Raw genomic sequence first — 13,356 nt, 5'->3', positions numbered from 1 at the left:
ATGATCCAGGTGGATATAGGTGGCCACCCACCTATTACACTTAGACCCCCACCATCATTTCTTTCAGTTTTTACAATTTACTATTTTTGGTAGTTTTTTTTTGGGTCCTAAACTTCTGGAGCCATTTTGAAGCCCTAAACGATGTTTTTTGGGAAAACCACTGACAATAAATATGTGTCTTTAACTCAGTATTCATTGTCAGCAATTGTACTCCTCATATAGATATTTCTAGCAAGGTATCATCTGTGTCAAATGGATATCGTATGCCAAAGTTACAACCCTGAGAAGTTGATGTACCAACTTACACCAATAGGGCCCATAGTTTGGCATTTCATCTCCTATGGTTAGGTTTTGGGATGTTTATGGCTTTCCATTGTTTCTCAATAATAAATAGGCCTTCAAGCCTCATTATAAAATAGTTGAGAGGCATGTATCTGCCACATCTCTTCTCATAGATAAACTACCATCATCCGATCTAGTCTTATTTCCATTCTGTTTGTAAGCATATTTCAGTATTTGATATTAATGAAATGAAGTGTTATTTCTACTACATCTCTGTATTTATGGTTATATCTATAATTTGTTGTGTTCCTATTTAAATATGGATTAGTGGTATTAGAGCGGTCTGCTCTATCTCTTTTCTTCTTTGCATGTCCCCAACGAGGTCAGGGTATAAGGAGTTAGGGCTTGATCTGGTTGAACCTTTGCTATATCAGCCTCACAAACCCCGATGGCCACTCATGGGGGGAGGAAAGAAAGACGAGGGGGTAGGAGATCCTATCAAAATATTTCTCGAGCAGGCTCTCGAGAAACAAAGGAACACAATGATGGATAACTTTGCTTAGATCCTTCAATGGTTGCCCCCTAACGGCGCATCCACATCCAACAGCCACTTTGGAGGCACCAATCCTTTTAAGGTACAAGTAAACTTTTACATTCCAATATTTGAGGGCCAAATAGATGCAGAAGCCATAGATAAATGGTTAAATCTACTAGAAGGATATTTTTTGTTCATGATTTTCTAGCCAGGAAAATATTACTTTTTCTCTTCTCAAAGTTGGCCCCCACGTCAAGGACTGGTGGGAAACCTACTGTGAGTAAAAGGATGAAAGTGCTCCTTCACTATTTTCAGCTGCACCCACTTGGAATTCGTTCGGGGATGCCATCAAGGAGCAGTACTACCTTGTTAGGAGCTATGAGGATAAATACATAAAGTGGACCACGCTGTGGTAGGGAAGGGACCAAGATGTGCCAGATTTTACCAATGTTTTTCATACCCTTTGCACAAAGTTGGGTATCAAGGATTATGAGAAACATTTTTTACTCAAGTACCACTTCTACCTACACAAGTACATCTAAGATGATATGGAGTTCCTAGAAATCTCCTCACTTGGCATGGCATACCGATACACTATCAAGATCAAGTAGAAGCTTAAATAGAAAAAGCGAGACTTTGGATATGTGAATCTGAAGAAAGGGAAAGGCACCCCAAAACCACCGAACAAAGGACAAAGCCAAAGTGGGGAAACCCAGGACAACCTGCCAAAGCCGCAATCAAAGAACAACACTACGAAGCTAAAGAAGGACATGGGAAAGTGGTGCGAGTTCCATAAGAGTTCCACTCACAACACAAGTAAGTTTCAGGCCAACCAGTCACTGGTGGCTGAGCTAAAGGCTTCTAAATTAGATGCATGTTCCAAATCTGATTCAAAACCCGACAAGAAGAATGACAAAGGGAAGCAGATTATTGATGCAGAGCCCATGCTATTATTGCCACCATGAAGATCTAGAAAGAGGAACTTGAAGGTCCAGAGGAGTAGGAGTGCCACTTCCACTCCCAGATGTGGGTAAAGGGTTCCCTGCTACAATTCATTATCAATAGTAGGAGCCAAAAGAACCTCATTTTAGAAGATGTCATGAGAAATTGGGCTTACCAACCATAGCACACCCACAACCATACACCATTGAGTAGCTTCATTAAGGATGGGATCTTCGCGCCAACCATCAGTCTCGCCTTCCATATAGCATCAAGCCCTTCACGAATGGGGTATTATGTGACATTTCCCCTCTTGATGTTTGTGATGTATTATTAGGCCAACCATACTTGTGGAAGTGACATGTTGTGTATGAGTCAAGGTCTCGCTCTGTTATTGTTACTTTTTGAAAAAGGTTGTATAGGATACCGGAGGTAGCATGCCTACTACCATCTCTTTGGTTACTGCAAAACAATGTAGTAAGCTCATTTCCAAAACTCGAAAATTTGTTTTCCTGATGATTCACCCTCAAGGAAAGAAGAAGATGGTGGCCACGACCTCTAGACAGGGCCCCTCCGCACGACAACAATAGATGGACAAGTTTGTGGAGTAGTATGAGGATATATACACCTCCCCGCAGGGGTGCCTCTGCATTGTCAAGTCAAGCACTCCATCGATCTGACCCCAGGCACATCATTTTCCAATGGACCCATCTATCGGTGCTCTTTTCTAGAGAACGAAGAAATCAAGAGGAAGAATTAGGGTCTACTACATAAAGTTCACATCTGGTCACGTTCATCACCCCGTGGGAGCCCAATCATGTTAGTACATAAGAAGGATGGGACTTGGAGGCTCTGTATTGACTATCAGGTGCTGAACAAGATCACTTTCTAGAATATGTACCCAATCCCACAGATTGATGACCTTGTGGACCAACTCAAGGGGAAAAATATTTCAGCAATATGGACTTGAAGTCTGGATACACCAGGTACCAATCGAACCCTCCGATGTGAGGAACACTACCTTCAAAGCAAAGGAGGGCCTTTTCGAGTGGCGAGTTATGCCTTTCAAGTTGACGAAATCTCTTACAACCTTCATGAGGTTGATGGATAACATATTATGGCCATTCACCAACTCATTTGTAGTGGTATCTTGGATGACATCTTGATCTTCATTCAGAGTTGGGAAGAGCAGCTCCACCCCATCCGACAGGTTCTCCAAACACTGCGATAACACAATATGTGTGCCAATTTGGAGAAATGAACATTTGGCATGACCCAAGTTCAGTATCTGGGATACATTATTAATGAAAGGGGGGTGCATGTAGATCCATCCAAGATCCAAGTCATTCAGGATTGGCCAACCCCAACCATTTTGACAGAGCTCCACAGCTTTCTAGGTCTTGCCAATTTTTACCACAGGTTTGTGTTGGGGTTCTCTCATATCACTTAGCCCTTGAGTCAAGTCACCAGTGGACGAGCGAAAGTAAAATTATTTTGGCCTGAATCTCAATAGAAGGCATTCACAGATTTGAAACATCGCCTCTCCTCTGCACCAGTGCTCACATTACTAGACTTGCAACAACCATTTTAGATGGAGACACATGCCTCTAACTATGCTGCTGAGGCAGTCTTTACTCAACAGGGCCATCCAGTGGCATATCACAGTGATACACTTTCAGACATAATTTGGAAGTATCCCACTTATGACAAAGAGATGTATTCCATTGTGCAGGCCTACCGATAATGGAAGCATTACATTTTGGGGAAGGAAATGGTCATCCACATAGACCACTGACCCATGTAGTTCATACAGTCACAAGGGAAGTTACATAATGATCGCCATCAGAAGTGGTCCACATACTTGCAATAGTTCCATTTGAATATAAAGTACAAGAAGGGAAGCACCAATAATGTTGTACACTGCCTCAGCTGACCCCTAATCATGACATTAACCACCGTGTTCAACTCTTGTGGGCACGACACCTCTGATTGACCACTTCTCTACAAAAGTGACCCAAAATTTGACCACACATACCAAACACTTTTGGAGTGTCAAAAAGTGCCATATTTTCACCTCCAGGATGCACTGTTATGCCACCTGGGACACCTTTTTGTTCCTTCAAGCGAGCGTTCCAAGATGATTTGGGAAGTGCACTACAGTTGGGTCGCTGGACATTTCGGGGTCGAGAAAATAGTGGCAGTGCTACAGAAGTATGTCTACTAGCTGGATCTTCGACAAGATGTCGAGAAGTACATCAGATCCTGCACTACCTGTGCCATTTCCAAATCGACCATTAAGAAGCAAGGCCTCTATACTCCACTACCTACCCCTAGTCGACCTTGGGAATCCATCTCCATGCATTACATGTTGGGCCTTCCTTCTACTAAGCATGGCAATGCCTGTGTTTTTTTGGTCTTTGACAGATTCTTCAAGATGGCCATTATGGCAGCCTGCAAGAAGAATTTCACAGTAGAAGCCACTGCTAAACTCTTCATTAAATGAGTGTGGGTAAACTTTGGGATCCCACAACCTATCATCTCAGAACGAGACAACAGGTTCCTCGGTACATTTTGGTCCAGTCTCTAATCGATGTTGGACACCAAGCTCACTAAGTCCACAAATTTCCATCCCTAAACTGATGGCTAGACAGAGGTCATTAACAGGATGATCATACACATTATGTGCATGTATAACTCAAAGCATCCACGCACATGGGATGAGAACCTCCATTATGTCCAACACAACTATAATCAAGTCCTCCACAACTTGACTGGCCACAACCCTTTTCAGGTGAGCCTGGGATTCTAGCCACTATGTCCCATTGATGTGGCCATACCATTTACAACTAATTAGGTAGATTCGGCTCATGTCTAGTTCGAAGCTGACAAGGCAAACAACTTCATTGAGCACATTCAGCGTATCCGCCAATAAGTCCATGAAATCTTGGACAAAACCAATGCTAAGTACAAGTAGTGGCATGATCAGCATCGGGTTCCACACAAGTTCTAGGTGGGTGATAATGTTTGGCAACATTTGCAGAAGGAGCGCCTCGCTAGGCCCCACCGCAAGCTTCACCCACTCCGATATGGGCCATAGACCATCAACAAGGAAGTAGAGGACAATGCCTTCGAGCTCAATATTCCACCATTCCTTGGTCTTCACCCATTGTTCAATGTGGACCTCCTTCGACCCTACTTTCCACCATTATTGGACACATCCAACATTGCAAAACAACTCACACCAACAGAGTTAAACCCAGATTACATTGAAAAAACCACAACTGATCGGATCATGGAAACACAGATCAAGAACCCCTGAAAGCAAAGGATCCAACTTTATCAACTTGTCAATGTAGGCCAACTCCTTCACCAGGGTAAGTGGCTCACTAGGTACCAATTTCAACAGAAGTTTCCTCATCTCATGGAGGAACTCAATGCAATGGGGACCATTACTTCCTAAGGGGGGAGGAATGATCCAAGTGGATACTCGTGCCCACCCACCTATTCCACTTAGACCGCCACCATTGTTTCTTTCAGTTTTTCAGTTTCCTTAATTCTAGCACAATTTACTATTTTTGGCAGCTTTTTTCGGGTCCTGAACTTCCAAAGCCATTTTGAGGCCCTAAACAATGTTTTTTGGGAAAACCACCCTGTAAAATATGAGTATTCAACTTGGTATCCGCTATCAACAATTGTAATCCTCGGATAGATATTTCTAATGAGGTACCATGTGTGTCAAATAGAGATCGTATGCCAAAGTTACGACCTCAGGAAGTTGATGTACTAACTTTCCCCAAAAGGGCTCATAGTTTGGCATTTCATCTCCTAGGGTTAGGTTTTTGGATGTTTATGGCGTTCCATTGTTTCTCAATAATAAATAGGCCTTCAAGCCTCATTGTAACACAATTGAGAGGCATGTAGCTGCCACATCTCTTCTTAGAGATATGCTACCATCGCTAGAGCTAGTCTTATTTCCATTATGTTTATAAGCATATTTTAGTATTTGACATTAATGAAATGAAGCGTCATTTCTGCTACATCTTTGTATTTATGGTTATATCTATACTTTGTTGCATTCTTGTTTAAATCCGGATCATAACAAGTGTTATTTCAGCTATTATGAGAGGAAATTAGACCTTCTTGGTGTTTCTCAGATAAGTTTCAAACTCCTATGATCATATACACATTCATTACCTGTAGTTTACATGTTCACCATATATTTGACGAAATGTATGCCATGGTTAGGCCTGGATAGGTAAAGTTCTTGTTCAAGTTTTGTATGAATAACATTTTCATTGAGTCCTTTGTCATTTTGGGAAGTCTCAGGAAGTTCTAGGTGGTGGTCTAGAGGTTGTCTTGGAATTGTGGCTTAGATCTTGGGACTGTACCCTCTACATTGAGGATTTTGCGCTAGAACTACACTCTAGTAGGGTTGTGCATTCAGTTGAAGGGTCATAACCATTCCCTTGAAAGCTAGTGCATGCAATTGGAGGGTTATAACCACACCCTTGCAAGCTTGTGCATGCAGTTGTGGGCCCGGGTCATTGAAAAAGCAATCCAACTCATGGTTTGGTCACTTGGGGTGGTTCTTTGGCCCCTAAGTGTCTTGTAATCCCTGTAGGATGTAAAATTGTGATCAATAAGTCTCATTTCTAGGCCCCACTTCCTTAACTAGAGCTAGGAAGCCAGGTCATGTCAAAGTGGCACTTCACTTCAAATTTACCTAGAGGGTTTGTAAAAGTAGTTAAATGTGGGGTGGGGCATTACAATTTTATCCTCACAGGGATTCCTTCATCTATGATTCAAAATGTTAAGGAATCATTCATCGGGCAATTTGATATGATGAATCTTGGTCTGCTACACTAATTTCGTGGCTTGTAAGTTCACCAATCTTCAAAAGAAATTGGCATATTCCAGCAAAAATATACTCTTTATTTACTTCAGCATTTTGGCATGGCTAATTGTAAGCCTAGACCTACTCCTTTTCATTCTAGTGTTACTCTTACTGTCAGTTGCGCCACTCCCCATGTGGATCTTACATTGTATCCCCAACTAATTGGTAGTCTACTCTATTTGACACACACCCAACCTGACATTGCCTATGCAATTGGGCTGATTTCTAGATTCGCTCAGGATCCTCATCAGAGTCACTAGAAAGCACTGAAGCATATTCTTAGATATATTCAGGGAAGTTCCAATTTCAGCATTTAGTAAATTGTTGGCTCTCCTGAACTTGTAGGTTTCATAGATTCTGACTGATTTGGATCAGTGGATGATCAAAAATCCACTTCTGGATTTGTTTTCTTTCTTGGTTTTGCTCCTATTTCTTGGTCTTGCAAGAAATAATCAACAATTGCATTATCTATAGTAGAAGATGAGTATCAAGTTGGAGTTCTCACAAGTCAAGAAGTTATTTGGCTGTGACAATTATTTCTTGAGTTTGGTATTTAGCAGGATCAACCTACTCTTTTGTGGTGTGATAATCAGAGTGCAATACAAATTTCTATAAATCATGTGGAGTATCAACGAACAGAACACATTAAGATCCATATGCACTTCATTTGCCAACTTATTCAAGATGGTGTTCAAAGCCCGGAATATGTACCTACTAAAGAACAAATAGCCGATATTTTTACAAAGTCCATGGCATCACCAAGGTTTCTTCAGTTACGACATACACTTGGACTGAAGGAAGTTATCCTTTAGGGGTCATCTTGAGTCCTCCTTCCTTCATCTCTTCATTTATTTACTTTCTTTCTTTCCTTCTCTCTTGCAAAAAGTTGTACATGTGTATTTAAAAAGGCTTAGTTGCGAGGACCCATTCTTTGTGTTCTTTTTTCTTTATTTATTTTCCTCCCTATGTTTCGCTTATGGGGGGTGTTAGAGTTCCAATAAAAGAGTCTTGTAACTTGAAAGCTCACATAACGTTCTTATCAGTTGTGTTGTCTGTGTTAACCTTATCTACTAAGTCATCAGTCTTATCTTCTAGCTATCACTAGAAGCCTATATTGCTCTTATGAAGTAGGTTTATGTACCACACGTTTTCTCAAAGTAATAAAGTGTGTTTTCTCTTCATTCTTCATCTTATGATTTCTTGGTAGAAAAATTGTTTAACTTTACAGTTTGATCCTTAAATATTTTTTTACCTTTTCAATTTTTTCATTTATTATAATAAACTTTTTGAATGAAAAACCCAAAAAAAAAAAAAATTATTAAATAAAAATATCTTATCATACCAAAAATAAAATTGAAAATATTGTTATCCTACTTTTGTAAATATCTTAGAAACCAAGTAAAGCAGATTTAAGAATCTTCATTATTCTTATTATCTTATTTTTGTAAATATCATAGAAACCAAGTTAAAAATAGAAAAAGCAGATTTAAGAATCTTCATTATTTTTATTCAAGTTAAGAAATATTTTTGTAATTCAAAACAATTACGAGAATAGCGAATGTCTAGATTATGAAAAACAAAACAATTCCGAGATATGCGAATGTCTAGCTTATGAAAAACAATTCCAAGAGATGCGAATGTTTAATTTATTTTAATGAACACTTTTTAAAAGCCTCCAAATATTATAATAGGTTTTACACATTATTGGTAAAAGACAAGTTGGTAGAAGGAAAGTCCATATCTCAATGTTTTATAAAAGAGAAAACTGGGTTCCGCGTAGTCAATTAAATAGATTTTGATTTCTGTCATAGAATAGATTGTGTTGTATGTGGTGTGGACCCAAGTTTGCAGGGTAAAGTGGTTCACACAGGCGCACAAATTTGTATGGAACAAACAAATTTCTATAAGAGTAATGAATCTTGATTCCTAGCACCACTCCCGTCAAAGAAATTTGAGTGGGTACCAAGGGATATTCTTAGAAGAAAAGGAGAGCCGTAAGATGGATAGATTTGATTGTAACAACTTAGGTGGGGTTTATGATTGCTCTTAAATGGAATTTTGGTCAAAATTCAAGTCAAAATTCAAACACTTCAAGCCGAATTTTTTTTTGGCTTAACATTCAAATTTCCACTAGTGATTGTTGATGTTAGAGGATCAATTTTTTTAGTGACTGCTTTAGTTATTAATTATAATTATTTATAATTATTAATTTTATGTTTTTATTTTAATTATTAATTTTATTTTGACTTTTAAAGATTATAATATCTCTCGAATCAAATGTTTACATAGGAGTTGAGTTTACTTATAAATCTTAAATATAAAAAAAATAAAATTAATTACACCTTAAAGCATTTCTCTTTGAAATCAACTCCCTCTCTTGCCCATAATCCTTGTGCGCCCTACGGTATGTTAGACAATTCAAAAAGGCACAATTGTCCGATCATGAGAAAATAGTTACAAATTTGCTGTAGACTGTAGGCGCATATGTATAGTCGAAGCCAGCCCTTAATCTCTTAATCTACACCAAAGCCGTGGTGCCCTAGAGACCATCGATCACCCAGCTCTAGCACAAATCCCTTAAAGAGCAGAGGCAGAGCATCAGCAGAAGCACTCTGTACTCCTGGAATGGAGTGCATGTCAGAGAGCAAGGTCCAGGTTTAGAAATTATACACACCCAATAAATAGAAGAGTGTTAATATGAAAGCAATAGAAGAGGGTTAATGTTGAAGCTGGAGGAGATTGCAAGTCTTTCTCAGTTCAATTTCTTGCAAGTCTTTCTCGGTTCAGTTTCAAGAAGTCTAAGGACTGTAAGGTGAAGTTGCAGGGGATGGAGCAGGGGCATTTGTCTATTGACACCGAGATTTTCGAAGTCACACCCTCGCTCTTCATGGTGGAGCTTTGGAAGACCAGAGGGGATTCACTGGAATACAGTAAGTTCTATAGTCACGATCTAAAGCCTGGCCTCAAAGACATCATCTGGACATGGGATGGCAACAAACAATAAATATATATTCACTGTGTATGTTGCATGATGATTGTTCACTTTAAAACTATTTTTGAGTTAAATGATTGGTTGAATCTGCAACCTGCTCTATGTTGATTGTAAATATATTCCTAGCAGAATTGATAGGATTGAGATGGAGTTGCTTCTGTCCTTTCGTTGTCAATATATTTGTGGCAGGATTAGTAGGATTTAGATGGTGATTGATTTGGTAATCTTCTTCAAAAACCCTAAGAAGAAAGATCTCAAGTCCAGCTATAACTACAATTCTTGTGTTAGCTTGGCCACTTGATTGTAGTCAAACCCCACCCCCTTTTAGCATTGCCAAAATGTGTTTGGAAGCCTCATTTTCTATATGATTCATCTAATTGTTCCATGCTCTTAAGATATGATAGAATTCTAAACTCTCAAAGTAAATGGTTCTAGTGAGTTTGCCATCCACTAGAGATGAGAACCTTAAAACCTTCTCGTATACTTTACCTCAACAACCTTTACAATTTTCAACAACAGTCCTTTAATGGCTACTCTTGAGCCTCGTCAAATATTGTGGAAAAACCTTGCCATGCCCCTCTATGAGAGGATGATTTGAGAGAATATGGTATACATTATTGTGTTTCTAGCTATTGTTTTCTACATGATTCCCATCACCTTTATCTCTACACTTACAACCCTTGATAATCTAAGAAAACTTCTTCCTTTTCTGAAATTGGTTGTGGATAAAAAAGCACTTAAAAGCATCCTTGAAGTTTACTTTCCTAAACCAAATGTCATTTCATGGACTATAATTATAGGAGGATATGTTCAGAGCAGAAGGTGTGAGGATGGGCTGACTTCGTTGAAGAGAATGAGATTGGAAGGAAGGAAACCAAACCACATTACTTTTGCAGGAATTCTCACGGCATCCGCTGAGCTCGGAAATCCAAATCAGGGGCTTCAAATCCATGGGCTTATTGTTAGGACTGAGTATGAATTAGATATCTTTCTCAATAATGCGCTTCTCACCACTTATGCAAGTTTTGGTTATGTAGTAGATGCATGGACAATGTTTGACAAAATGCCTGGATGAGATGTGGTGTCATGGAATACTATGATTGTTGGATATACTAAAAATGGGTGTTGTAAGGAGGCATTAAGGCTTTATGGCCATATGAAATGGACAACTATAGAGGCAAATCATGTTACCTTTGCTAGTGTACTTGGTGTGTGTGCTAGCCCAGAAGCTCTTCAGCAGGGAAACAAGGTGCATGGCCATGTAATTAGAAATGGGTTTGACCTAGAGGACCCTGTATGGAATGCTCTTCTTACTATGTATGTCAGATGCAGGTCTGTTGAGAGTGCATAGCAATTATTCGATAGAATGCTTGCAAGAGATGTGGTGTCATGGACTAATCTTGTCAAGGGATATGGTCAGACAAAGAATGACAAGGAGGCTTTGCAATCCTTCAGGCAAATGCAACAAGAAGGTATTAAGCCAAATGAGTTCACCTTGACTAGTATTCTTGGAAAATGTGCAATTTTAAGAGATTTTGAATTGGGAAAGCATGTCCACGTCTTTGTGATCAAATTGGATTCCAAGTCCAATGTCTATGTCAGAAATACCCTGGTTGACAGGTACACCAAATTTGGGAGTAGAGTATGGCATCTCACCAACAATGGATCATATGCATGCATTGTTGATCTTATTGGATGTGCAGGACACTTGGACAAGGCTGAGGCTTGCATAAACAACATGCCATTTGAACCCAGTGCTTTAGTTTGGCAAACTTTACTGGGTGCATGCAAAATCCATGGTAACACAGAGATGGGAAAATGTGTGACAGATCGTTTATTAGAGTTGGAGCTTGGAACCCCAAGACTCTACAACATATGTTTTGTTGTCGAATTTATATGTTGCAGCTGGTAGGTGGCATGACAGAACTAAGGTGAGGAAAATGATGGAAAATATGGGGATAAGAAAGGAACGAGGATATAGTTGGATTGAGATTAAAAGAACAGTGTTGCATGATCTGGAGTTAAAGCAGCAAGAGTACACTCTTACTCATCATAGTGAGAAGATGGCAATTGCATTTGGGTTAATCATCTTATCTCCTATGCCTCAAATTAGAATCATCAAAAGCCTTCATGTATGTGGTGACTTCCATCAAATTCATTTCCCAGTCCAATGGTGGAGTATTGAAATTATTCAATTGTTATGACAGAGTCTAGGTGTGTTTTACTACTAGTGGCCATAGAAAAATAAAATGCTCCAGGAAAATTTATGTTGTAGGGGTTATTATAATATTTGTACGCTTGATAAGATCGTATTATTGGATCTGACAACAATAATTATTGAACAATACAAGAAAGTTCTACAACTAAGTATATTGTGTCGACCATGTTTCAAAGGGAGATTTTTGCATAGAGATGGTTGGATGGGTTTGTCTAATTATACATTCCCAATGGGCAAGGGCGAATAATTGGTCATGATGCTACCAACAGAGGTACACAAAATATTCCCACAGAGGCGACTAAATTTGGAGGTGGTCCTCCAGTTTCGAAGAAATTTCCAGAGGTTGGAGATGAGTTCTGCAAAATTCCACTGACCAAATGTGTGATTATATTGATTTATTCTTAGTGCAGTATGATTTCCATTGATATTGATGTGACATAAACATGATAACTTTAGATTCTCCTTAACGATAAAATGAGAGCCCCTATAAATTTGTTAATTTATGACGCATCATTTCTCACCAATTTTTAATTTTTTAAAGTCAAAACTCAAGAAAAACACAAATTACAGGTGAGATTTTAATCCTTCGTCGCTTAACGCATCCAACATATATTATGGTGACATAGTGCAATCACTTGTAAGTTGTAACTTACTAATTCAATTTTTTATCAATGTATAGAACAATTTGATACAATTTTTTAAGAACTATATTATTCAAAACTCTTAAGATTTGTACTACACTAAGTGAAAAGTATTGTTTTTTGAAATAGAACTTGTCTTTCTGACATCATTTATACAACAACCTTGTAGGTAGTCAAAGGCCTTCAAGACCAGTGATTACGTCATCAAATTGGATTATTCCTTTAGCATTTTGAGGTGAAACTCTATGATTCGGTGGTTCTGGATCTAACATCAATCACGAAATAGAGGCAATATACAAATTTGGTGGGTCTGGGCATGTGGAGTCTCACTTAAATAAAAATTGTAATACACTAGAAAAACGATGTTGCGGAATGTCAGGTGGTTTACCTGGTTCCGGGGAAGACCAATGTTAAATATTCACAGAAAGTGTTTGATAAAATGGTTACAAGGGATTTAGTCACATGGAATTCAATGATTGTGGGTTACACTCAACATGGTCATGACAAAGATGCACTAGAGCTCTTTGAACATCTTCAATAGGCAGGTGTGAAGCCAGAAGACATTACATTTGTCGGTGTGCTCTTTGCATGTAGCCACGTAGGTTTATTGCATGAAGGTTGTCACTACTTCAATTCAATGAGTAGAGATTATTTCATCTCACCGCAATGGAGCATTATGCCTCCATTGTTGATCTTCTTGGACGTGCAGGACACTTGGACAAGGCTAAGACTTGCATAAAAAACATGCCATTTGAACCTAGTGCTTTAGTTTGGAAAAATTTATTGGGTGCATGCAAAATCTATGGTAACACAGAGATGGGAAAACGTGTGGAAAATTGTTTATGAGACCTGGAA

The 13,356-nt window shown here is 39.0% G+C and overlaps 1 protein-coding gene across 1 annotated transcript; it reads left to right on the top strand.

The window, feature by feature from the left end:
- Positions 1–11,008: 11,008 nt before the first annotated feature.
- On the top strand, positions 11,009–11,554 carry LOC149245431 (pentatricopeptide repeat-containing protein At2g13600-like). The gene has a single exon (XM_089438414.1). The coding sequence runs from the start codon at positions 11,009–11,011 to the stop codon at positions 11,552–11,554; it is 546 nt and encodes a 181-aa protein (XP_089294540.1).
- The last annotated feature ends 1,802 nt before the right edge of the window (positions 11,555–13,356 follow it).

The sequence above is a fragment of the Pinus tabuliformis genome, chromosome 7 (assembly GCF_031772625.1).
Source record: "Pinus tabuliformis cultivar Carrire ecotype Pingquan chromosome 7, CPIR1, whole genome shotgun sequence".
NCBI lineage: Eukaryota > Viridiplantae > Streptophyta > Pinopsida > Pinales > Pinaceae > Pinus > Pinus tabuliformis.
Note: the sequence above shows the minus strand (reverse complement) of the source record. Positions and strands in the feature narration are given on the sequence as shown.

What these genes read in the sequence shown, in the direction of transcription:
- LOC149245431 (XM_089438414.1), top strand. Translation starts at nt 11,009, where the DNA reads ATGCTTGCAAGAGATGTGGTGTCATGGACTAATCTTGTCAAGGGATAT.